Here is a 23,645-nt window from a genome sequence, read left to right as displayed (position 1 = left end):
GCTGATATTTCGAACCGGCCATCCTGGGCCTTCCACCCCTCATCACGCCTCACAGAGCCATGCATGCACACACGTCCAGAGACATCACACAATCGCATCAGCATCATCATCAGTCATTAGCGAATCAGTAGATTTTGCAATGCCTCAAAGTGCCGCGGTCCGACCCAGCTTGCGACATTTCCGTCCAGTTGTCCCATCGCCCGCCTATGCAAGAACACTGACACGCTTCCATGCCCACAAAAGCAATAAGCATTTAGAACACCAAAGCCTGGCCCTTAGTCTTCTTGTCACCACTATCGTATTGTCAGCATTGTTCGTCGCCATCAACGGGGGGAGGGAGCCGTACCCCAGCTCGAAGTGCTTGCAGCGCTTCAACGACAATTGCGCCTTGGTCTTGCAGCTCGTGCACTCGAGACGAAGCACAACCTTCTTAGTGGTCTTAGCCTTCTTGTGGAAAACGGGCTTGGTCTGTCCTCCGTAACCGGACTGCTTCCTGTCGTAACGACGCTTTCCCTGTGCGAAGAGCGAGGCCTGGGAGAATGGGGTGTTAGTGGTGGGAGGTTTTCGCCGCAGGTGCGGGATGGATGGGGTCGTGAATTACCTTTCCTGCCTTGTATTGGGTAACCTTGTGCTGGGTGTGCTTCTTGCACTCCTTACCCTTGCAGTAGGTGCGTCTGGTCTTTGGGATGTTGACCTGGGAGGGAATGTTAGTTTGTGGTCGGCGGGGATTTCTCGCTCGTTGTATCTCGTGCTCTAGATGCTCGCAGTCGTCGTGGCTCGAGGGCTTCGGGGATGGAGGGAACGAGAGTCTGGTGAAGGATTCGCAGTGTCCTTGTTTCTCTGTCATGCAAGCCGAATGCCCGTGGGCGTCGTGTGGTTCATCTAGTCAATTCGTCTCGAACCAGTACCATTTCTCTCGTCCCGCGCAACATGCGTATCGAAGCCATCAGAGCCGTCGGACAGAGCATCCAGAGGAGAGATACACCGGTATGAGCAGGGCAAATTTATCACGTACCATCTTGGCGATTTCAAGGTTGTCGTGAAGTTGCTGAGTATCGTGCCGTCGCTGTGAGCAATTTCGACGAGGAATATCGCGAATTGTCGATTTGTGTGGGATTAGCTAATATCGGGTCTAACGAGATCGGGTCAAGCGATAGTGTGAGTAATGTAATTTGTAATTTATTGTGATCACGTGCATTGGAGTATTATACCTTACATATAAGGCATGGTATATGTGTCTTGGCATCAGCGGCAGAAGAATATGGGCGTTTGCCCTGACATACGAAGGATTTAAGCCTATGTCGACCTACAAATGCTGACTATAACACAGAGTTATTAGTTGACGATTTAGGATGTATATATCAGAAATCGCTGGCAAGGAAGGAACTCTTTGAGGCATTGGGGGGGGAACCTGTAGGGATGCTGCATACGACTACAGCAGTAGATGCTCCAGACATACAATATTGCGGACGGGCTAGGAGCATCTTAGAGTACTTGTTACTCTTCTACTCTACGCAGTAATCTTAGAAGTCAACGATCTCTGTTAAAACATGCTAACACAGGTACTAGGTACATACAGAACATTCAAAAACCATGTTGAGATCGACACGTTTCATGGTACCCATGACTTACTCCGTTTTTTCGTTCTTCTTTTATGGCCAACAACCCCCCAGCCACAATGAGACCTCGCGCCTCGCTTCCACCAAAAATTGCTTCGGAACGACCTGTTGCCGATGCGGTGTGGGATACCCAACTCCTAGTGCGAACGCACCTCGACCAACTCCCCTCTCACCCTGCTTACTACCCTACCTCCCGGCCCTAGATCCCGTGTCTAGCTATTCTTGATCAATGGAAATGGAGAGATATGCCCCCGTCATTATGCGCTGTCCAAGCTCACATTCCCAATTCCTCGATCCATAGTGGACGCAGAGGTTTCATCTTCATCTTGACTATCTATCATCCCCTTTCCCTCTCCGTCCGAGTCTCTCTGCATAAATCCCCTCCTAAGAATCTCGGGGAATTTACTTTGATCCACACTCACCGACTGAACGGCGCGCCCCACTTCCCGAGCGACTACAACTAAAGCTCACCAGTCCCGCCAGGACCCGTGCCTCCAGATCAGACTGAACAAACGGCTGTGTGGCCGAAGAACGCCGCCATGGTCTCCCTCCTGGTGATGCTAGCTGCGCTGCCCCTTTACTGGGCCTTCTCAAAATTCACACGCTTCTGCCGTAATCTGAAGGACGCAAAGAGCACCGGTCTGCCATATGTCATTCAACGTATGTCTAGTCCCTTCTCACCAACTGAGCCAAGCTGACAATGGTGCGGTCCAGCCATCTACCCTATCACTCTGTTTTGGATAATAAGTGGTAAATTATGGTTAAAACTGATCAACAAGACATGGCCAGACAAGTGGCACAAGAGCTGGTCCAAGTATGCTACTGCCCACGTTATGAGAAACGCTCTCGGTAGCTGACCACCGGCGTAGATTCCTTTCCCCAGACTGGTCGTGGAATGAACTGTACGAGGACCCTCGTGAGCTGGGCGCGGACACCTTCATCACTGTCTCGCCCGTCAACAACATGCTCTGGTCCGCCGATTCCGATGTCATCCACCAGATAACTACACGCCAGGCCGCCTTCCCCAAGCCCATCAAGAGCTATAAGGTCCTTGACATCTACGGCCGCAACGTCGTCACCACCGAGGGCCCAGAGTGGCGCATGCACCGCAAGGCCACGGCGCCCGGGTTCAACGAAAAGAACAACTCGCTTGTCTTCACGGAGTCGGTGGCGCAGGCACAGGGCATGATCAGGAAATGGATGGACGGCAACGAAAAGAGTAGTCGTACGCTGAACGATATCCCGGCTGATTGTATGCGCGTGGCGTTGCACATTATCAGCGCTATGGGGTTTGGTGTTAGGTTGCTGTGGCCGGGAGATGCATTCAGCACCGGAGACAAGGACTCGGGGCTAATTCATATGGGTGATAAGCCTTTGGGGGAGCATACGATGAGCTTTGAGAAGGCACTATCTACTGTTCTGGATGACATATTCATTCTAATGTTGACGCCGAGGTGGCTTTTGAGTAAGTGACCCATGTCCATCGGAGTAGTTATAACTGACAGTCGTAGAAATCGCGCCAGTGAAGAGGGCGAAGCGGGCTTGGGAATCATACAAGAACTGGAAGCTGTACATGGAGGAACTCCTCGAGAGGAAAGTGGAAGCTGAGCTCGCGGGCGAGAAAACGCTAGGCATGGATATCATGGGCGCATTAGTCAAGAGCGCGGCCGACGCAGACCGACCCGACCAAAAGAAGGCGCCAGGCCAACTGGAATCGAACAAGGACAAGCGAGGCCTCACCGACGAGAACATCATCGGCAACTCCTTCGTCATGCTCCTCGCCGGCCACGAGACCACCGCCAACACCATCCACTTCTCCCTAATGGAGCTCGCCATGGCCCCGAGCTCGCAGCGCAACCTCCAGAAGGAAGTTCGCACCATCTTCGGCGACTCGGACCCGAAGACGTGGGACTACGCTTACAGCGTCAATAACCTGCTCGGTGGAATGGTGGGCGCCACCATGAACGAGATGCTGCGCCTAATGCCGCCGGTTACTAATATCCCGAAGTCGGTCAGTGCCAATCAGGACCAGACGATTGTGGTGGATGGGCAGAAACACACGTTGCCGAAGGGACTGTACATCAACTTCAACGTCGTCGGCGCCCATCGCCACCCAAAATGCTGGCCTAGCAGGGGTGTGTCAAAGGTAAGTGGCAAGTCGGACGACCTGGATGATTTCATCCCAGAGAGATGGCTCAGAAAGGACGCGGCAAATCATATCGAAGAGGACTCGGAAGAGGAGGGTTTTGGCGGCTTCACGGGCAAGACGTCGTCTGCGCAGCTCTTCCGCCCCCCGCGCGGCGCTTTCTTGCCCTTCTCTGACGGGCCGCGGTCGTGTCTCGGGCGCCGCCTGGCGCAGGTCGAGTTGATCGCCCTGTTGGCTGTCATCTTCCAGAAGTACTCCATCGAGCTCGCCGTTGATGAGTGGGCGACCGATGAGGAGGTGGCTAAGATGGGCGTGCCGGACAAGCTGGAGGTGTATGCCAAGGCGGCGAAGAAGGCGAGGGAGATTATTAGGACGGCATCGTCGATGATTACGTTGAAGTTGAATTTTGGACAGACTTATATCCCGGCAAGGCTGGTGAAGAAGGGGGAGGAGCGATTTATTCGGTATATTGAGTAAGCTATCTAGTGGACTACGTGGGATGGAAGTTGGTATGGCATAGGTATTAGTTGCTGTATACTTAAATGATGAATGGTGGGAATAAATACGAATATTAAAACACTACTTTGAAGTTTTTGAAATATGAGTGGATTAAATTTATTGTTATGATAAATAAGAAAATAATGGTGGAACAATTAAATTTCTGACAATGGAGCACAACAATGGAATTGAAACAAACGCCGACTAATCACGGTACATATTACAATCCCACGATACAATCAAAAAATCAAGCAAGGGATTAATTTACAACTTAACCTTCTGAAGATTAATTTCTCCCGATCGCGCCTTCCGCCAGACGTCAGCATACGTTAGAGTCACGTGGCTTCCTCACCGTTGCAATCTGGCGCTAAAACGCGATTGTTATGACAACAATCGGAGCCTGCCATCCGCAATTATCAACAACACACATACCCATCGTACTATTGCAACCCGCACGTACCTCCCTCCCACAACCACCAACTCCATAAAAAACTGCCGCCAACACTTGCATCGCAATCGCCTCAAATCCGCGACCACAAGCATCCGCGTCGCTACCATGTCCTCGTCCAGCTTCCTCCAGAAAATGCGCAAGGCGCAGCTCGAGGAGCTCGCATCCGACCTAGACCTGAGGTGCGCTTTCCCTCGCCGTGCCGGCGCCGTCGCGCGCGCGCAAAATATATCTATAATACAACTATTGTATAGAATGTACTGACGCGAACCACCAGCCCGAACGGCCAGAAGAAGGCGGATCTCGAGATCTTGATCGACTCGTTTCTAAGCCAACACCCAGAGCTGTCCACAGACGCGCGCGTCGCGCCCTTCTACAAGCGCCGCTCGACCAACGAGCTCTCCCCCGTCAAGAAAGAGCAAGTCGCAGCAGAGGAGAAAGTCGTCAAAGTCACCAAGCGACGCGCCACAAAGGCCGCTGACGAACTCTCAAACTTGGTGTAAGAACCCCCCTCCCCGACGCGTCGCACCCCTCCAAACCACCTACCGCGATAAACAAGAAACTGACATCTCACCCCTCACAGTGACGACTCTGACATCGAGCCCGCAACCACCCGTGCCCGCTCAGCTTTAACCCGCACCCCCGCGCGCGCTCTCTCCCTCGCGCAATCCGTCCCCTTTCCCCCCTCCCCCTCCGTCGTCGCCGATGTTCTCGAGCGCCGCACCGCAGCCCTACGCTCCCAGGTCATGGAAGTCGCTGTCTCCACAGGCGCTGCCGAAGCCGTTGAGTCCGCGCGGGCCTCGCTCTCGAGCCTCCTCAGCATCGAGACGATAATCCTCTTATTCGAAGCCGCGAACCTCCGCTCCGAGATCCTCCCAGACCGCTACGCGTTCTCCATCCCCGCCCTGCCGATGCTGAACAGGAAGCCCTACCCAGTCTCGCTACCGGACTTGTTCCTCCTCCTCACCTCGAGCTTCTGGCAGCCATTCACCCTCTGGCTCGCTACTGCTCTCGTCGTGCCGTTGGCGTTCGCGTACTTCTTCAACCTTACCGCTCGCCCCCGCTCCCGCGGCACACAAAGGTTCGAGTACCAGTTCGACCCGCTCACCTTCAACGTTGCCAAGGCGATTATCACCTACGCCGTCTTTTCCCATGGCGCCACCTTCTGGGGTCTCGTTGATCCCGAGCCCGTCGCGCGCATTCGCTCTGCCGCGGCGGGAGGATGGGAGGGCATTGTCGGCGGCTGCGCTGTGGGCGCGTTGGCGACAATCTACGAGGCTATTATCCGGAAGTAGACATCTGTCTGCTGTCCGCCTGTCTGTCTGTTTGTTTGGCGCCGGCGAGTCCTCTTTGAAGGTCGATTGATGAAAATACTCTTGTTCTGCTTATGCGACTCTATTTCAATTCCCGCTGCTTTCTACTGTTTTCTCTTCGTTGCGGCTATGTCGCGGTACCGCGGCCTCCCCCGCCCTGTCGCCTTCCTATACCACAACTACACATACCTACTTTATTCCATAGGGGCTGGGCCGGCGCGAGGCGTTTTGGAGTCAGGTTTTGGGGGGGTGGAATGTGTATATGAATGATGTGGCCTGCTTGGGAAGCCTTGATGGGTCTTGTTTTTGGGTCCTGTGTCTATGCGGGTATACTGTTTTTGTTTGGCTTTTTTGGATTATCTCTAGTTTTTTCGTGTTTTTTGCGTGATTAAAGGGGGGTTGGTTTATGAGGGAATAAGTGGGGATGGTAGGATAGAGAATGGCGTGGGAGAGAAGCGCGAATCGTCCTAGCTATTCAAAAATCCAAGAAACTTAGCCGTTGCTCTACTGAAAAATTCTATAGAGTACCTTACTCGACACTTTCCGACAGGATGGCTAGCCGAACACATCGACGTGAAGCTAAGGCAAATTGTCTTAAATTGACTGAGCTAGAGGAGGGAGTAATTATTCGAGATATATTTAAGCTAGATGCAAGAGGATTTGCGCCCTAGCTAGTGTAGCAAATTATATCCTAGAATCGCATAGGGGACAACGCGTTAGCAAGATCTAGGCACATCGATTTGTACAATGACGTCTAGAGTTAAAGGCGCATTTTAATCGCGCGTACGACTTTCAAAGGGCCTTATGCGAAGATCCAAAAATTAGAGCATGGTTTCAACTAGTAGAGAATATACAGGCAAAATACGGCATTTAAGACTGTGATTTCTACAACTTCGACGAAACAGGCTTCATGATAGGCATTATTTGCCTAGCTATGGTTGTTACATACGCCGATCGACGCTCCTTACAACTAGATTCTAATAGTACTATAGTACTGTTAGTTACACCAAAATCAGGGCGTCATAAACGAACTTCATGGATTTGGCAACATGATAGGAATCCTTTGCAACATACTAACAAAATGGGCACTTAATGTGGCAATGTTCATATTGTACAAAGCAGTATAGAGAATCAGGTGGTACTGTGGCACTAGCGAAACACTTGATGGATTTACACCAAGTGACAGATACTTAGAAACGGTCACAAGTCAAGAACATGCAAATGAGTATCTCTAGTGCTCTGCAAAATGGACTCTATAATCCTTATACATGGCGACGATACTAACCTCCTAAAGACTACTGGGGTCGAAAAGGGGCGCAATTTCCACATGACGCTAGACGCCATGACAGCGTTCGACGCGCTTAAGGCCCGGTTCACCACCGCCCCGATGCTGCGACACTACGAGCCCGAACTGCCGACGCAGGTAGAAACGGACGCCTCGGGGTACGCCGCGTCGGGTATCCTGTCGCAGCTATTCGGGGCCGGACCGGAGGCGAAGTGGCACCCAGTCGCTTTCTTCTCCAGGAAGTTCTCCCCTGTGGAGCTCAGGTACGACACTCACGACAAGGAACTCCTGGCCATCGTCCTGGCTATGGACCACTGGGGCCAGTACCTCCGGGGCGTCACGAGGCCGGTACGGGTACGGACTGACCACAACAACCCCGATACTTCATGACCAAGAGGAGCCTAAACGGACGGCAAGCACGCTGGGCGGAGTCGCTCGCCCGCTACGATTTCTACATCGAATACCGCCCCGGCAAGGCCAACCCTGCGGACGGGCCGTCGCGGAGACCGGACTACCAGCCCCTCGACGACCCTACCCTTGACCAACACTTACCTGGCCTACACTTCCGTCTATGTAGCGGCCCCGAGACGGCTGCGGACTTGCCGCCACCTCTAATCGCGGTAGGCCGCCAACGAGGAACGAACCAACTAAGCGCGAAGCTAGCAGTCAGCTTGGAACAACCTAGTCCGACCGCGGAGGCGGCGCCGTTACGGCGCCAGGACACGAACGCCATCGTCGCGGGAGAAAGACCCTACTCGCCCTCAGGGGCGACGGTAAGAGAGGCTCTCCTAGAACTGCAGTCCCGGGATGACTTCGTCACCCAACGGGCGGCAGCCCCGCACTCGATGCGGCGACCCCGAGAGGCCGCCTTGTGGACGACAGGAGAGGACGGCTTACTCCGAAGGAAGGGCGCCATATACGTCCCCGATTCGCCACCGATGCGGGCGGAACTACTAGCCACGCACCACGACGACCCTCACGCCGGCCACTTCAGTTTCGCCCGCACCCAGGAGATGCTACAACGGAAATACTGGGTGGGGATGAGGAGGGACGTGAAGAGTCACCTCCGGACGTGCGACGTCTGCCAACGCACGAAGACTAAAAGGCACGCGCCATACGGCGAGCAATATAGTTAACATTTGCATAACGTTATTATTTTATATTTTTATATTTAAGTTATAGTATAATGAACTTCAGTTTCATCATAAATTATGTAATTAAGCGTTACTGTATACCGTTACTGTCACGACTGAAATACTAAAGACAGGTTGTGAAATCATCAATTGACTATTTATACAAGAACACACTAATTTATCTAATGCTGCGAGAATTGGCGAACCAGGACACAAGCTGCATATCCTTGTTCTGGATGGTGATACGCTTGGCGTGGATGGCGCACATGTTGGCCCCTTCGCACTATTAGTATAGTTTTTGTAGGTGTTCATAGAGACAGCTTACCTTCGAAGTATGACACAAGGTGGGCCTCAGCGGCCTCTTGGAGGGCACAGATGGCAGTAGACTGGAAGCGGAGGTCTGACATGAAGCTTTGCGCGACTTCACGAACAAGACGCTGGAATGGGAGTTTGGGGAGGATGAGGGCGGCCGACTTCTGGTAGTGTCAGATCTCGGCGACGATCCGTTCTTTCATATAAGTTAGTAGTGTGAACAATATTCTATTAGAAAAGAATAGCATACTGTTGACAGAAGCCTTGCTCAAAGGAGGGACAGGGCGAGGGGCTTGTTGTGGGAAGTTGGAGCCAGGGTGATCCCGCTCCCAGTTCCTTTTCTGGGCATTGTAGCTCCAGATCTTTTCTTGGCGGGCTCGGCGCGCAGTCTTGTGAATATCGACTGTTTGTTGAGTTAGTAACCTTGTATTGCTTGTAGGGTAGGGTGGAATACTTACCGTGGCGCTCAGGCTTTTGCTTGGTGCGAGCCATGGTACAGATGTGAGCGAGAGCGATATCTAAAACATGTTAATTTGCCATATTGTAGCAATTTGGCGTTACTGCTGGGCGTTACTGTAGTTGTAACGCCCAAAGAACAAAAGGGGTGAACTTACAAAGGTTGGTGACAGAAGGAAAAATTGCTAGAACTTGTATATTAGTAAAAATAAACACAATACCGTTACTCTACAGCGTTACTGTAGGGTTAAATCAAATGTAAAGAAGATTGAACTTACCAATGTTGCTAGACGCGTTATCTCAGAATTGTTGTAGAAGTTAGGATCGAATTCGAAGTAAGGGCGCTTAAGTGTTGTTGCAAACAAAAAAAACTCCGTTTCTTGTTCCAAATCCGGACGTGTCAATAACAAAGAATAGTACGAGTAAGTTAGCAAAGAAACCACCCTTACATTTGATTACCTCTGATTATTAACTTCCTTTTAGATTTCCAAATTTATTGACTATACCGACCCCGACCAGTAAGTAGTTGCGCCCCTACTTTCAAAAGACGTCCGCCTTGTTAGCACATTGAAGTACTCTCACAACAGTATAATCAAAGCCAGTGCTAACAGTAACGCCCTATAGTAACGCTCATCAGCTCCAAATCGCCTCTAACGCAACTTTACCATGTCGTCTCCAGCCACTGCGAAGTCATATGAGGAGAGACGCGCGGAAGTCATTGCAGCTACTGCCCACACCATTGAGCTCGCTCAGAATGCGGACCGACAGGTATAACAATCCTACTCTTCTACCAACAGAAATCCGCCTGAAATTGTGGTTCTTTGCCCTCTCTCGCGTCTCATTGTAATATCGTCCACTTCCCACACTCCGCAATGCTTTAGACGTCTTTGTCGACTATCCACCGCTTCCATCATGCTTTCTAGCATGCCACGAGGCATTGCAGATGTATAAAAAATGCTTAATCGCAAGTATCTCTAACTCTCCGACATCTTATTATAACTTCAATCACGACGGGTTTCTGCTCAGCAGTCCCGATCTAGCTGTTGACACCGACTATTTGCCTACAGTCACTCCACCCAACAACTCCCATAAGTTGCGATTTTTGCATGTATCACGGGGCTACCTGAAACTTACCGGTTGGGCGCGTCTTTGAGAGCGATTCATAGGACTTGAGTAGTTCGTCTCGGTGTCCCATAAAAATGCATCCTGCCGTCTCACAATAAGCCCCCTGCTTCTGCTCGAATCCTGCTTCCCCCAGGGGTGGTGGGAGAATGGCACAACGTTTGGGCGCGCGAATCAAGGAGAGCTGGAGGGTTGACTGTGAATTCCAATCATTGCATATATCATGGCGTATTTGATTACAGATTCAGTGGTGGACTTATTGTCTTTGTACACTACCAAAGTAAGAATCCCTCGCCACCATCTTAAGGCGACGTCAGGGGGTATGGGGCAGTACATCCCATTTTCAAAAATAGTAGGAGAACCATAAAATTAGACCGAAAGGCGAGGCACTTGACATGTCAGCAAGGATGCAGCTCCTGGAGGAGCAAACACGAGACCCCGCCACCCAGAGACGCAAGTCCCAATGTGGCAACTGACGATGGAGTTCATGGCTCTTGTGATCGCGGGTTACATTCTTTCGGTTACATCTTGCCATATTGAGAAGGTTCTGGGACTGAGCTGAACTGGGACATTCCAAGCCAATGGGGACATCACGTTTTGCAGCTGTGTAGGACAGCTGGATCCTTCATTTTTGGGGGCCAGCGGAGTAGTATATAAGTTATGAGAAGGACTGTCGAGTTTTATATGTCTTTAGAATAGATATCAGCTCACTACACTGCATTCCGCAGCAGCTCTAGGTATTATCTTTATCCTCCACACGACACAAAAAATCAAGGACAGTTTTCAACCAGCCATGTTGTTCACCTTGAAGATGGTTATCATGGCAGGAGCTGCCAGGGCTTCACCTATCGATGAGACTCCAAACACCGAGGCGACTAGCATTGTGCCGACTGGTGTCATCGATATCGATATCAGCGGTGGCTCTGATATGGGCGAAATATCCGTCAGAAGTGGCTGTAGCCAAGGCACTTGTCCAGACAACAAGGCTCCCTTCGACTTCATGGAGCGGTTCTGGCAGGACGAAAGCTAAGAGAACAACCTTGCATGGTACACCTACGATATACGCGTCAACGAATGCGGGCAATGCGTCTCGACGAAGGCCAGCAGTAACGGATGCGCCGATTTCACTTCCTGCGGACAAAAGCAGGATATCTGTGTCGAGGCCATCAAGAGGCGTGCTTTCCGGATCTGGAAAGATAAGGATATCAGGAAATGCTACAGTCTTAATTATGACCAGATCGGTAGCTGTGGGTTGGCGAAAAAGTCGGAATTTTATTGGCCTAGGTCGAAGAGTGTCTGCCATTGGTAGACTAAGGCGATCTGGGTGCAATCGATACCATTCACACGAATGTTGGCGGAAGTCAGATGTAATTGAGGTGATGGTCCCATAAGAGACCGGCTGGTGAAATAATGCATTCCCACCTTAACGTCTATCCTTAGATATATAGAGAACAATTATATTAAGAGGGAGCCAAACACGCCCACCAGAACTCCCTGCACATACCACCCCATACCACCCCATACCTACCCAAACGTAATCTTCGTCCTCGTCAAGTCTTTAAAAACATCATCCAACACCTGCCTCTTTCTCTTTTCTCGCCCCCCTTCCTCTCTCCGATCCCTATCACCCTCCACAGCTTCGTCCACCATATCCTCACCCACCGTCGGCCCCCAAACCCTCACAACCCCGTCACTCCCACCACTCACAAACCCCTCCCCAACCCCCCTCCACGCCAAACTCGTTACCCGCCTCCCCACACTTCTCTCCCCCGTCCCGGTCCGCGCCCTCACAACCGCCACACTTGGCCCAGGCAAGCGCAGCCTATTGACCACCCTCCCCTCATGCAGCTCAAACATAACCACTTCTCCCTCATTTGGATACACTAGTAGCCCCCCCTTCGGCCTCGTATGTTCCACCGGGCTTAGCAGCAGCGGTTTCGTCTCCAATTTTGAATTTCTTAGCGTCGGCCCAAAATGCGCCAGCGTATTCGCCCCGGAACCTGCGTCCCACACACGAACCGCGGCGTCATGGCCCGCGCTGACGATGTACTGCCCGTCATCCGTCCACTCAATGCCGTTCACAGCAGCGCCGTGCGCCTTCGCCGCCGCACGACTAGGCCGGTCGAGTCCATCGCCGAGTCCAATCGAGTCTTCGAGGTCGAGGAGCCGGAGCGTACCCGATGCTTTCCGCACGTCCCAGATGCGTAGGGTGCCGTCTGTGCCGCCGGTGACGAGGATATGCTCATTTGTTGGGGACCAGGAGGCGGTGAGGACAGCGCCAGTGTGTCCTGCGAGGCTGTGTGTTGAGGCGCCGGAGTGGAGGTCGACAAGCCGCACGAGGGGGTGTTGCGTGCAGCATGCTACCAGGAGATGGGAGGCGATTGGGGAGAGGGCGTGGGTGTAGATTATAGAGTCTAGGGTGAAAGAGGCAGAGGGTTGGAGGGTGGCGGTGGAGTAGATCTTGAGGGCGTGATCATAGGAGGAGGAGAGGAAGGCGGTGGGTTCGAAGGGGTAGAAGGATACGTGCGTTATGCCGAATTGGTGGGTTGAGGGGCTTCTGGGATGGCATTAGCCTAGGATATATATTGGGAAATCTGGGACAAGGCACCGTTTTACTTCGTCTATGGGTTTCAGTGTCTGGTCTTTCTTCTGGGGCGTAATCTGCTCCAAGTCCCACAGCTTAATCGTGGAGTCCGCTCCGCCAGTCAGCATCCTACAGGCATCAGCTTTGTCACATCAGCATATTCTCTCAACTCACAATTTATGCTCAAACCTATCCACAGCCAGACTATTCACCCCAGCCTGGCATGCCCACGCCCTCTCCTTCCCAGCCGTCCTCTCCCCTTCTACTGGTGCCGGCGCGGCATCCCCGCCATCAAACTTCACATGAGGCCAGAGCTGGAGCGAATGCAGCGCTCGACTGGCGACAGCTCTCGCAAAAGCGCCTTGCCCGATAGAGGCGCTCTCGCGTTCAAAAAAGAGCCGATTCATGCATTCCCCTACCCACGAAACACGTTGATGTGGGCGTCGTTGACGTCGTTGGAGCTATGATGCCGTTATGGTAGCCTTGCGCCGAATTTAATGCACGGACTTGCAAGGCTGAAAATGTCAGTTACACACATTTGTTTCCATCGCGTCGCTCAATCAACTTCACCCAACGTCACTGCAGACAATTTCTAAATGTCGCGTCTCGAGATGGATATTTAAGTTCCGTTGCCCTTCACACGCGCCACGGTTGCAATTCTCCTCACGATGGCCTCAAAATCACGAACCCAGAGCGCCTTCCTGGCACCCCCCGCCGACTCCCCACAGGGCTCTACCCAACCACAAACCCCAGCTCTCCCGCGCCGTCAAGCAACTCTCTACGATGCCATTGCTGGTCCGTAACCCCTTCCGTATTCATATATATATACCCCAGCTAACAAGCCCTCCAGGGCGCAGCACGCAACACGGCCTCAGCCGCACCCCGACTCCCCACGCCATCGCCCCCGAAACAGTCCTATTCCAGCGTGCCGCCGCGCCGGACCGACACGAGGAGACGGATACATATTTTGCGTCTGATAATGCCGCGGGGAACCTCCCTGACTCGGACCTGTTGAAGGCATTACATGTCTATGCTGCGGACTTTTATGCCTCGGAGCGAGAAGCAGGGGCCGATTATAGGAGTCTCGATGAGACGGCGCTCTTGGCCCTGGGGGTACTAATGGAGGAGTTATGCCGGGACCAACTTGGGGAGGCGGGAGACTTGGTATTTACTGAGGGAGAGGTGGTGGAAGGGGAAGGGGTTGGGAGGGCAAGAAGTCAGTCGCGCGGTGTTGGGCGGGAAGGGAAGAGGAGGAAAGTCGAGAGAGAGTTCGACGGATGATGGGAGTGGAATTGCTACATTGCCGGCAAGCAAGCTGGTGAGATGGGGATTCCCATTCAGTATATATCCCCCCCTGCAGATGAGCACGACGCGTCTCCCCACACCACGACTGGAGAAGCCCAGACATCTGCCATTCACGAAACCCACACGGCGCCTCGTGACTCCACCTCAGCCACGCGAAACAAGCAGACCAACAGCGAGAGGGTCACGAGCCTGGACCGGTGAGGTGAGAGTCTAACTCGTGTGCGGAAGGCGGGTGCTTGAAAATCCTTCTCACACGTGCGCCCGAGACCTCGATGGGCAACGTCCTTGTGTTACCACGGTCTCCGAGCGCGGCAACAGGTGCGTTGCGGAGGACATGCCATATCATGTTGATGCCATGTCTACCTATAAGTTAGGCCAAGTGAGGTGAGATTAGACGAGGTGGACGAGAGATCTTGGCCAATGCCCTGAATGTCTCACCGAGACAACACACTCCCCAATACAACAGCGTCTCTCTACCCCTCCCCCCTCAATCTCTCCAGGCGAGCGGTTCCTTTCCGGTCCTGCATCACCTGCAGGCACCTTACTCTACAACGGAGTAACCACCGACTCCAATCCCAGAAACTTGTACCTGCAAACCCCTCCCAACTGCCGTATCTGCCCCCATTCCAGTGAACGGCCCGGGCCAGATCTCCACTGCGGCCTGGCACTGGCTCGCTCTAGATTAAGATCCCGCCCCGGCGTAGGAGCTCATACGGTGTCAATAGTTGGGTGGTTATGTGGGGGGGTGGGGTAGGGTGGGGTATCTGATAGGGAGGGGCACAGGGAGCTGTATGTACATGTATGCACACCATCGAATTCTTTCGCTATAGCTCCATCTTTCCCTATCCGTGAGTGGAGTGGATATTGGCGGTACAGTACAGCTTCGAAAGCGCTGGCCGTGCGGGAGAGAGTGGAGTGAAAGCTGGGATGAGACAGACATCGATATTATGGTGGGGGGGGGGGAGGGGAAGGGAAGCTGGGATGAGACAGCCCTCAAAATATGATAGCGGAGCGTGCGACGCCGGAGGTGGATAAAAGGGGGTGGCGCCCGTGCTGCCGCCGCGGCTGGGGAGCAGCTTCCGGATGCCGGGAGTGGGGGTGATGCGAAGGCCAGAAGCTGTTCTTTCGTTTCCTTGGTCGGGATGACGTAAGATCAAGATCAGGACGACCATCCCATCTATGATCTGCTGCGATGCAGAAGCGATGTGAGGTCGATGGCGATGGCGATGGCGATGGCGATGGCGATGTCGATGCGATGCGGTACGGTACGGTATTAATGCGAACTATACAAGCGCTGGTGCTGAGAGCTACTGCAGCGGAGAGGTTTTGGCGGATGGATGAAGACATGGATGGGATGTAGTCGCGGAGCATGCATGCATCGTTCATCTTGGGATCTAGGGCGCCGGCGGGGCGGAAGTGGTCCGCGAGTCATGGCGTGCATGGTGGGAGCCAAGTGGCAGTTTTGGGATATGTATGATATGTATGAACTGTTTCTACAGCGTTCGACATACAGTATAATTGTTTTTAGCAGACGGTAAACCCGCAATCCCAGATGTACTCGTAGCGTTTCCCCACGTCTTTCTTCCTGGCACGGCACAAGAACTAACCCCCGGTAGAAAGGTCGCAAGCCTAGCCAAACTCACCTTCTCTCCCGCATATTCTATTCCAAATACCCAAGACACGTTCCACAGTGGCTGGCTGAACCCATTCCTACCCCTATCTGCCCCCCCAAACATGGCAGTCATTTTAAGCACCTCCGCGACTGCGGACTGGGGTAGTTATTGCCACCACGGCTCAGCGGCACTCTTATGCGGGCCGCACTGCAGTGTCTTCTCTCAGGGCCAAAAACCAAAAACCAGGTGGCTAGAGACATTCTACTGTAGGACGCCGCCTCGCCTGGGACGATGCGGATAGAAGTAGTCGGTCGCTACTCTCGCCAATTTCCCAATCTCCCAATTTCCCAAGCCAATTTCCCAATCTCCCAATTTCCCAAGCCAATTTCCCAACTTCCAATTTCCCCAACCCGTGGCGGCCTGCAAGCGCACAGTCTGTTGCGTGACCCCTTCCTATCCACATTTGCAAGCGATGAACAGGGGCCGGATTGGGTTATTTCGTGAGCTGGACGGAGGGAGTGGTCGTGGTGGGAATAGCTTGCGAGGATCGTGGGCAACATGGCAGGGGCCGGTCGGAAGCAATTAGGATGGAGGGTGTGGGTGTGGGTGTGGGTGTGGGTGTGGGTGGGGTGTGGGTGGGGTGTGGGTGGGGGGATGTGTGGGATGGGGAAAAGCGAGGGAGATAAGGATGTGCGCTGGGACGGACGGGGACGGTGGGATACCGTAGAGGGGATACCGAAGGAGGGGACGAGGGGATACCGAAGGAGGGGACGAGGGGATACCGTAGGAGGGGACGAGGGGATACCGAAGGAGGGGACGAGGGGATACCGAAGGAGGGGACGAGGGGATACCGAACTATAGTACAGAACTATGTATACTCCAGAACTATACAGAACTATACAGAACTATGTATACTACAGAACTATACTACAGAACTATACTGAACTTACACAATTTTGTCCCTTTTATCCCTTTGCCCTTTTTGTCCCTTTTATCCCTTTGCCCTTTTTGTCCTTTTTTTGATCTCGCTTGCATGGATCTAATCTCCCTGCATTACCCACCCCTCATTCCGCCTCGGAAGCCTGCCAGCCATCCACCATTCCGCCTCGGAAGCCTGCCAGCCATCGACCATTCCCAACCAGCAACGAACCACCAACCCGGATCCCAAAGCTTCGACACAAACAGCTGCACCTCCCCCCTCCCCCCTCCCCCGCCTACCCGCCTCTCTGTCAACATCTCCTGCTCCACAGCCCCGTCCCACCTGCCCCAACAGACGACTCCGAAACAGAATCCCACCCACCTACCCGCCACACACCCACCCGCCACACACCCACCCGCCACACACCCACCCGCCACACGCCCACCCGCCACACGCCCACCCGCCACACGCCCACCCGCCACACGCCCACCCGCCACACACCCACACACACCCACACACACACCCACCACCCACCACCCACCGCCGCCATGCTCCTATACATTTCATCCCCCTCCCCTCGCCCGCAGAATCTCTCGACCTGTCGTGTCTCTGTCGAATCCCCTTGGGCTTGGGACGACAGTCCTCCAAGTTGGGACTCTGACCCAGATGGTACCCAGATGGTACCCAGAACCCCAGATGGTACCCAGAACCCCAGATGGTACCCAGATGGTACCCAGATGGTACCCAGATGGTGCCCCCCTGCCCTCGCCTGCCCTCGTCGAATTCCTGTGCTACCGCCCGCATCCGCGCTGTCAACTTTGCAACCCGAAAGCCCCACCTCGGACCGCCACATACCCCCATACACAGACACACACACACCGCCTCCTGACCCCGTCGCTTCTGGTCGCACATACCCCGACGAGTCCATGGGATTAGACGCTCGCTGGTGTCAATTTTTTTTTTTGCCATAGCCCCTCAGAGTGCAATCTCGTCTCTGCGTATTAATGCACAGCCCATCGCCCATACTTATAAGTCGGCATGGATACTGGACCCCCCGACGCGAAACGCATACGAGCTGATCCGAGTCCTTGGTCCGCGAACGCGATCGACTCCCATATTCATAGACATCCCCGAGGACACCCCTACCCTCAGACAACGCTCCCGCGACAACAACGTCGACTATCAGGGCCCTGGCAACACCACGAGCCGGACAATACCCGCCGACATCCACAAGCCCATCCCTACGACTCTTACGGAACGCCAGGGCCTCGAGATCCAGCTATAAAGCCAGATCCCAACGAGCCACCCCCGTTGCCCAACCCGAGGCCACACTCGGAGGGACACCGCAACGAGGGCCACGCCAATATCCCCCCGGGCGACCTGCGCGTCCAACCCATGAGACCGTACGATCACCCGCCGGCCCCGTCACAGGGCCCCCAGCATTACATCCCGCAACCGCAACAGTCACCGATGCACACGCCTCGGCCAGGGCAGCTTGCCTACGACGGAAACGGTATGTACGAGCAGAATGGAGGAGACGGCGCGTCGGGGGTTCCATTCGAGTATACGGGGGTCGCGAGCGCGCTGAAGAAGCGAACGCCACGAACCACAATGGTAAGGAAGAATAGCCTTATGAGCTTGCATCGTGGGTGGAAACTTACTAGTGTGTAGGCTTGTGACGCATGCCGCGCTGCGAAGGCGAAGTGTACCGATCCCAAACCGTGCCAGGGATGTAAAGATAAAGGCATCGAGTGCAAATTCCCTGAGCCTGCCCAGAAACCGTAAGTGCGGAAGAGCTCGGTGAAGTGACAATGCTGACCCCACTAGGGCTGATAGGGCACAGTCGGACATTATGACCCGTATGACTGAGCTTATCAAGGAGGTCCAAGATTCGCGCGCGAGTGTTGTGCGTGAGGTTAGGCAGCTTAGGCATGAGGTTACGAGACTGCATGGTCGGCAAAGGGTCATTGAAAGGGGGCTTTGCCCAGCTAATCCTGGCCTGTCCGCTCTTCTAGTCGCCCATGACGAAAGGACGCGCCTGATCAAGAAAGAAGACGACGCTGATGACCTATATGAATTGGAACGACCCACAAAGATGCACAAGTCGGAAACAAACGGCGTACGTTTCGCCCACGCCGAAGATGATGTCCTTGGGGATGATGCGCCGGATTCGGATGATGGGAGCGAGAACCACGCCGTTGCCAATGTGCCTCCTGGCGAACCAGCGATACCCGTCGGCCACACCACTGGAGCTGCCAATATCATCCTGTGGCCCGCAGTGTGGACCATGGTGGGACATCCGATGAAGGGAGACAAAAACAGAGGCCTCAACCCGCTACGGCGCGAGATTAAGCGCGGAGTTATGCGTCTGTACGGGCGTGGCGAGGGTTTTGAGCGGTCAGTAGGACACGACAAGGACTCCACGTCAGACTACGACCTCGAACCTCCGAGGTCGAGCAGCGACACGTATTCTGATTCGGCACATTCACTGACAGTTGAGCATAATTGGAGCCAAGGCGCACAAAGCCCTGTGGCAGACTCCTACCTATTCCGCGCCGAGAGCGATGCTAGAGCGGCTGCTGTGAACACCACAGCCCCCCCGGACCTAGATGAAAAAACGGTGCGACACCTAGCGGGGAGCTACATGAATTATCTAAATGTCATGCATCCAATCATAACCCAGAAGTCCCTCGACGGGATGATTGCCAAATTCATGCGGAATATGCAGAATGCGGGGGCGACAGAGAAAGATGGAGCAGGGTACAACTTCGCGTCGTTTGCCGGTACTGATACCACCGGTTCCAAGCGCAAACGGCTGCCAACGGTCTCAGGCACCGATCATGCTTTTGCCCCACAGCTCGGCCACGGGTGGCGCCATCGGACAATCAGCGAGGCCATCGTGCTCTTGATCTTGGCTTTGGGTAAGGTGTGTGAGCACCGGAGCAAGATCCCCGACGTCGTTCTAGACAACGGTAGCTCGAATCATGTCTCGCCCCCGATAATGAACCAGTCGCCGCAGATGTCATCGCGCTCATCAATGTTGCCGTCGCCAATTATGCAAGACCGGGCGCATCATCGCAGCTCAAGCGACATTGCCGGTGCCCGATACCCACCTGGCACGCGTAACATCGATGTTATACCTGGCTTGGCGTATTTTGCCGCCGCCTCGGACATTCTGGGGAACCACCAAGGTGGCACAGGCCTGCCATACGTTCATGCCTGCTTGCTTGCCGGCTTGTACCATAGCCAACTTGCCCGTGTGCTGCAGAGCCACGCGTGTGTGAAGGAGGCTGGATATGCGCTGACCATCATGTTGAAACCGTGAGTTTCTCTCCCTCTTCTGACGCCGCGTGCTATATGCTAACCCGAAATAGACATCTTCCACGTTATAAGCAGATGCTAGAGGATATGGGCGACGTAGTGCGGCGACCTCAGATCAGATGGCTTCCGGAGGATAACCCCACCCTGTTTACGTTCTGGACGTGCCTTCAGCTAGAGAGGTGTGTATCCCCGTGTCTTAGCTGCGAAGCCAACTGATTTTGTGGTAGTGACATCGTCGCCGAGCTGGAAGTACCACAATCGGATATCCTCTCGCTTGAGTCTATAATGCCGTGGCCGAACTTGACCATGGCCCAGAATAACAACGAGATATCCGCGAAGGCATCATGGTGCTATTCCATGCAGCTCGTATACCGGAAGAAACTTAATATCATACACCGTGATCTGTATGGTCCAGGGAAGGAGGATGGTACGTTACGGTCTCCCCAGAAGCAACTAGGCGACTAACGTAACCCCCTTTTCCAGAGTATCAGCTTGCAGAAATGAACAGGCTCCCAAAGTTTCCTTACATCGAGGCGATGATCGATGAGCTACAGAAAGTGATGAACACCAACCCCAACCTCGTGTGGGGCGATGACGACCCTCCATCCTCGGACATCCTCGAGGCCCGGCTGCGTGCTAAGATGTACGGTGCGGAGGTTATCACGACCCGTCATTTCTTGCGCATGGTGCTTAACAGCCAATACGATGGGAATAAAAATGTGGTGATCTCAGCGCCGATCATGCAGTTTGCGCAGAGGTGTATTCGCGCCATGTTCCACTCAGCGCAGGCGTTTTGGGGAATCCAGGGGGGAAGGCTTGTGGTCACTAATGTTTGGGGGACATCGCATGCGTAGGTTTCTACTTTTCTTCAGTCCCGTTTCTTGCGTCCTGATTGCCTATTTTGTTGCCCAATTATCCTCTTACGTGTCTTTGCGGACGTCGGATCTTACCGGGCACGCCTCCCCAGCACATTACAAAAGCTAATACACCACCAATAGCCAATGGGGACATCTCATCGTCCTTCACGCGGCCTACAGGGACCTCCGGTTGCGCCCTTACGTTCCCGCGCGCCATCTAATGGAACTAACCAAGCGGGTACGCCAATTCCTCGTGTCAGCCGCGCACCCAAGTAGTGCTCTTGCGGACGATATTCGAATCCTAGACTATGCGACTGAAGCGTCGGGGTTGCGGGAAGATATGGCGGCGATGTCGAGGAGAGGATCGCAAGGCGGGTCAAGAGGCGGATCGGGTGGAGTGGCGGGGAGTGGTTTTGGATCAAATGGCTCGGATATGGGGGTCGCATATTAGGGCATAAGGGGCCGCGGCGTGGGATTGAGGTTCACGAGCATGGCGCACACCGTCCATGGCACATATTTTGGGGACCCTTGCCCTGCTAACCTTGGTTGCGGCAACGGACGAATCCGACAGCCCCGCAAATATCGGGCACGCGTGGAACCTGCGACTCATTACGGTGTATATGTACGCATATATCTACATCTACCCATCCTGGCACCGCGCACAACAGCACGCGCATACAGATTATATACTTTACCTCATCTAATTTCAACACATATAGCACGGTGACAACACAACACATCACCTTCTCTGGCGCGGCTGCAACCGATAGGTAGCGCGCAACGTACATATACACTTACGCATATACTTACTCACGTCCATACCCACACCTGAACACATGAAAACCGGACATCAGAACCGAGGATGTGGATAGGTGAACGGGGTGGACGGGTGGACGGGACGCACGGATAGGCGCATGGACAGGGCGGTTATTTGACATAATGTTTTTTTTTTGGCGGCATTTGGATTTACTTTCGTGCATGGTGGGGGAGGTGGATGGATTGGGGGGGGGTACCTTGGAAATGGAGGGGCAACAAGGAACACAAAGGGTTGGGGGGATGGAGGATTGGGTTGGGGCCGGCTTTTTGAAATACCTTATCATTTTGTGCGTATTTTTGCGAATTTGATTTAGCCTTGTTTGGCTTTTGCCTTTTGCGTTTGGGCGGCTTGTTGCGACTTGCGATTTGCGAATTGCGAATTTGCTCTCTTTTGTTTGTTTGACTGGAAGGGGGTAGTATATTGGTGACGTGAAGGAAACAAACACGTGGGAGATGGTGCGCCGCGAGGCAGGTAACAAGAGGCTGGGGGCTGTCCGTAGCTCAGGCAGATGGAATATTAAGGGAGGGATGTTGTTACTCATATATAGTCTTGATGGTATTCATGTGATTGATATGAGAGTCCTAACGTCGTAACCAAGATAATCTGTCCCGCATCCCATACGTCTTGTTTCGCTGCGTGCGCGGGAGTGTTCCTCCACTCCACCCCAGTCAATCTCCCAGCCCATTACGCCTCTGCGACTATGGACCTCGCATGGCAGCTCATTGAAAGTCCAAAAACCAGCCAGCCACGCACGCACGACAGCTACAGCATTACACCGACCACCGCCACCCAACCATCCGCATACGCGCACTCCCGCATGAGGTCGTCGAGCGTGGCGTGCAGCGGCACGCGGGCGCCGTGCAGTATTGCAGCGGCGAGGATGGGGTCGCGGCGGGAGGGGAAGAGGGAGGGGATGAGGGTATGGAGGGCGTGGCCTAGGGTTTGGTAGTCATCTGTTGAGAGCAGAGATAAGTGGGCTGTGTGAAAAGGTGGGGTAGCGGAAGGGGGGGGGGGGGGGGAGGTGAGGGCGTACTGTTTGGTAGTCGGGGGTGACAAGGCCCTGGATAACGCGGAAGGAACCGGTGTTGTTGGCGTCGATGTCGGGATGGGGGATGTATATGCGTAGTGGGATATGGCGGAGTGGTGAGGCGGGGTTGAGGAGGGGGCGGGTGAGGGCTGCAAAGACGGGGCAGTTATCTGTAGGTGGGATTATGAGCTGTTGACCCTATGTATGGCGTGGATGGGGTTGAAGACGAGCGGAATCAAGGGGGTAACGAACTATCCTTCACGGCGTCCCATAACGCAGTCGAATTCTCGGCCGACATGGACATAATCCCCTTGGCGCTCCCATACCGGAGGAAGTCAGCCTATCTCCCATTAGCACTCATCTCACCCACCCCCCCCTGGAACACAGAAACCATCAACTCACCTCCTTAACACTATTCATAAACCCATCCGCAACCCCCCTCTCGCCCACCCCCCACCCATCCCCAACCACTATCCGCCACGGCAACTGCGGCGCATATAGATCCGCCAGCAACCCCGCCGGAAGAAGACGCAACTCGATCCCCTCGTATGTGAACGACGAGAGCGGGACGTGGAAGAAGACCGAGAGACGTGGGAGGAGGAGGGGGAGGTAGGAGAGCCGCGGGATGTTGAGGAGGTAGGGAGGAGGCGCGCCGGAGGAGGGATGGAGCGAGGGGGCGAGGGTGATGTGGAGGGGGACTGTGGAGGACCAGATTTGGGTTGTTAGGGGGCTGGCCATGGTTGGGGCTGGGGGGTTGGATGGGGGAGAGGGATATGGGATGGGGTTGATGGATGGTGGGTGGGTGTTTGGAGGCGAGGCTGGGATGTGGGGGTTTGGGTGTAGCCTTCGGGTTTGGGTGGTAGCCTCGTC

General features: G+C 54.1%; 9 protein-coding genes across 9 annotated transcripts; 5 read left to right on the top strand and 4 right to left on the bottom strand.

The window, feature by feature from the left end:
• Positions 1-253: 253 nt before the first annotated feature.
• Positions 254-1,004, bottom strand: RPL44 (40s ribosomal protein L44e; the record flags this gene model as incomplete). Its single annotated transcript, XM_024471867.1, has 3 exons — positions 602-1,004; positions 347-531; positions 254-293 (listed from the first exon to the last, which is right to left on the bottom strand). Exons 1-3 carry the CDS (start codon positions 845-847, stop codon positions 254-256), a joined length of 471 nt encoding a protein of 156 aa, XP_024320700.1. The 5' UTR covers positions 848-1,004.
• A 297-nt stretch (positions 1,005-1,301) lies between these two features.
• VC83_08311 (uncharacterized protein) lies at positions 1,302-4,345 on the top strand. The gene is made up of 5 exons (XM_024471866.1): positions 1,302-1,517; positions 1,570-2,279; positions 2,334-2,433; positions 2,489-3,084; positions 3,131-4,345. The coding sequence occupies exons 2-5, from the start codon at positions 2,159-2,161 to the stop codon at positions 4,240-4,242; spliced, it is 1,929 nt and encodes a 642-aa protein (XP_024320676.1). The 5' UTR covers positions 1,302-1,517; positions 1,570-2,158; the 3' UTR covers positions 4,243-4,345.
• A 334-nt stretch (positions 4,346-4,679) lies between these two features.
• Positions 4,680-6,892, top strand: VC83_08310 (uncharacterized protein). The gene is made up of 3 exons (XM_024471865.1): positions 4,680-4,893; positions 4,989-5,210; positions 5,295-6,892. Exons 1-3 carry the CDS (start codon positions 4,820-4,822, stop codon positions 6,004-6,006), a joined length of 1,008 nt encoding a protein of 335 aa, XP_024320677.1. The 5' UTR covers positions 4,680-4,819; the 3' UTR covers positions 6,007-6,892.
• Positions 6,893-9,741: 2,849 nt separating this feature from the next.
• Positions 9,742-11,362, top strand: VC83_08309 (uncharacterized protein; the record flags this gene model as incomplete). Its single annotated transcript, XM_024471864.1, has 2 exons — positions 9,742-9,978; positions 11,039-11,362. Exons 1-2 carry the CDS (start codon positions 9,877-9,879, stop codon positions 11,360-11,362), a joined length of 426 nt encoding a protein of 141 aa, XP_024320754.1. The 5' UTR covers positions 9,742-9,876.
• A 387-nt stretch (positions 11,363-11,749) lies between these two features.
• VC83_08308 (uncharacterized protein) lies at positions 11,750-13,323 on the bottom strand (the record flags this gene model as incomplete). Its single annotated transcript, XM_024471863.1, has 3 exons — positions 11,750-12,889; positions 12,941-13,045; positions 13,091-13,323. 3 exons carry the CDS (start codon positions 13,321-13,323, stop codon positions 11,857-11,859), a joined length of 1,371 nt encoding a protein of 456 aa, XP_024320671.1. The 3' UTR covers positions 11,750-11,856.
• Positions 13,324-13,584: 261 nt separating this feature from the next.
• VC83_08307 (uncharacterized protein) lies at positions 13,585-14,422 on the top strand (the record flags this gene model as incomplete). Its single annotated transcript, XM_024471862.1, has 3 exons — positions 13,585-13,711; positions 13,767-14,132; positions 14,277-14,422. The coding sequence occupies 3 exons, from the start codon at positions 13,585-13,587 to the stop codon at positions 14,420-14,422; spliced, it is 639 nt and encodes a 212-aa protein (XP_024320752.1).
• A 792-nt stretch (positions 14,423-15,214) lies between these two features.
• Positions 15,215-16,414, bottom strand: VC83_08306 (uncharacterized protein; the record flags this gene model as incomplete). The annotated part of the gene is made up of 1 exon (XM_024471861.1): positions 15,215-16,414. Exon 1 carries the CDS (start codon positions 15,605-15,607, stop codon positions 15,215-15,217), a length of 393 nt encoding a protein of 130 aa, XP_024320751.1. The 5' UTR covers positions 15,608-16,414.
• Positions 16,415-17,482: 1,068 nt separating this feature from the next.
• On the top strand, positions 17,483-21,967 carry VC83_08305 (uncharacterized protein). The gene is made up of 7 exons (XM_024471860.1): positions 17,483-18,367; positions 18,425-18,534; positions 18,581-20,074; positions 20,128-20,253; positions 20,302-20,501; positions 20,558-20,924; positions 21,073-21,967. Exons 1-7 carry the CDS (start codon positions 17,792-17,794, stop codon positions 21,380-21,382), a joined length of 3,183 nt encoding a protein of 1,060 aa, XP_024320689.1. The 5' UTR covers positions 17,483-17,791; the 3' UTR covers positions 21,383-21,967.
• Positions 21,968-22,286: 319 nt separating this feature from the next.
• Positions 22,287-23,513, bottom strand: ATG5 (autophagy protein 5; the record flags this gene model as incomplete). The annotated part of the gene is made up of 4 exons (XM_024471859.1): positions 22,287-22,701; positions 22,782-22,945; positions 23,028-23,115; positions 23,178-23,513. The coding sequence occupies 4 exons, from the start codon at positions 23,511-23,513 to the stop codon at positions 22,684-22,686; spliced, it is 606 nt and encodes a 201-aa protein (XP_024320753.1). The 3' UTR covers positions 22,287-22,683.
• Positions 23,514-23,645: the final 132 nt, after the last annotated feature.

Source organism: Pseudogymnoascus destructans (genome assembly GCF_001641265.1).
Source record: "Pseudogymnoascus destructans isolate 20631-21 unplaced genomic scaffold scaffold_24, whole genome shotgun sequence".
Lineage (NCBI taxonomy): Eukaryota > Fungi > Ascomycota > Leotiomycetes > Thelebolales > Thelebolaceae > Pseudogymnoascus > Pseudogymnoascus destructans.
The sequence above is the reverse complement of the archived record's forward strand: the minus strand, read 5'-3'. Positions and strand labels throughout refer to the sequence as shown.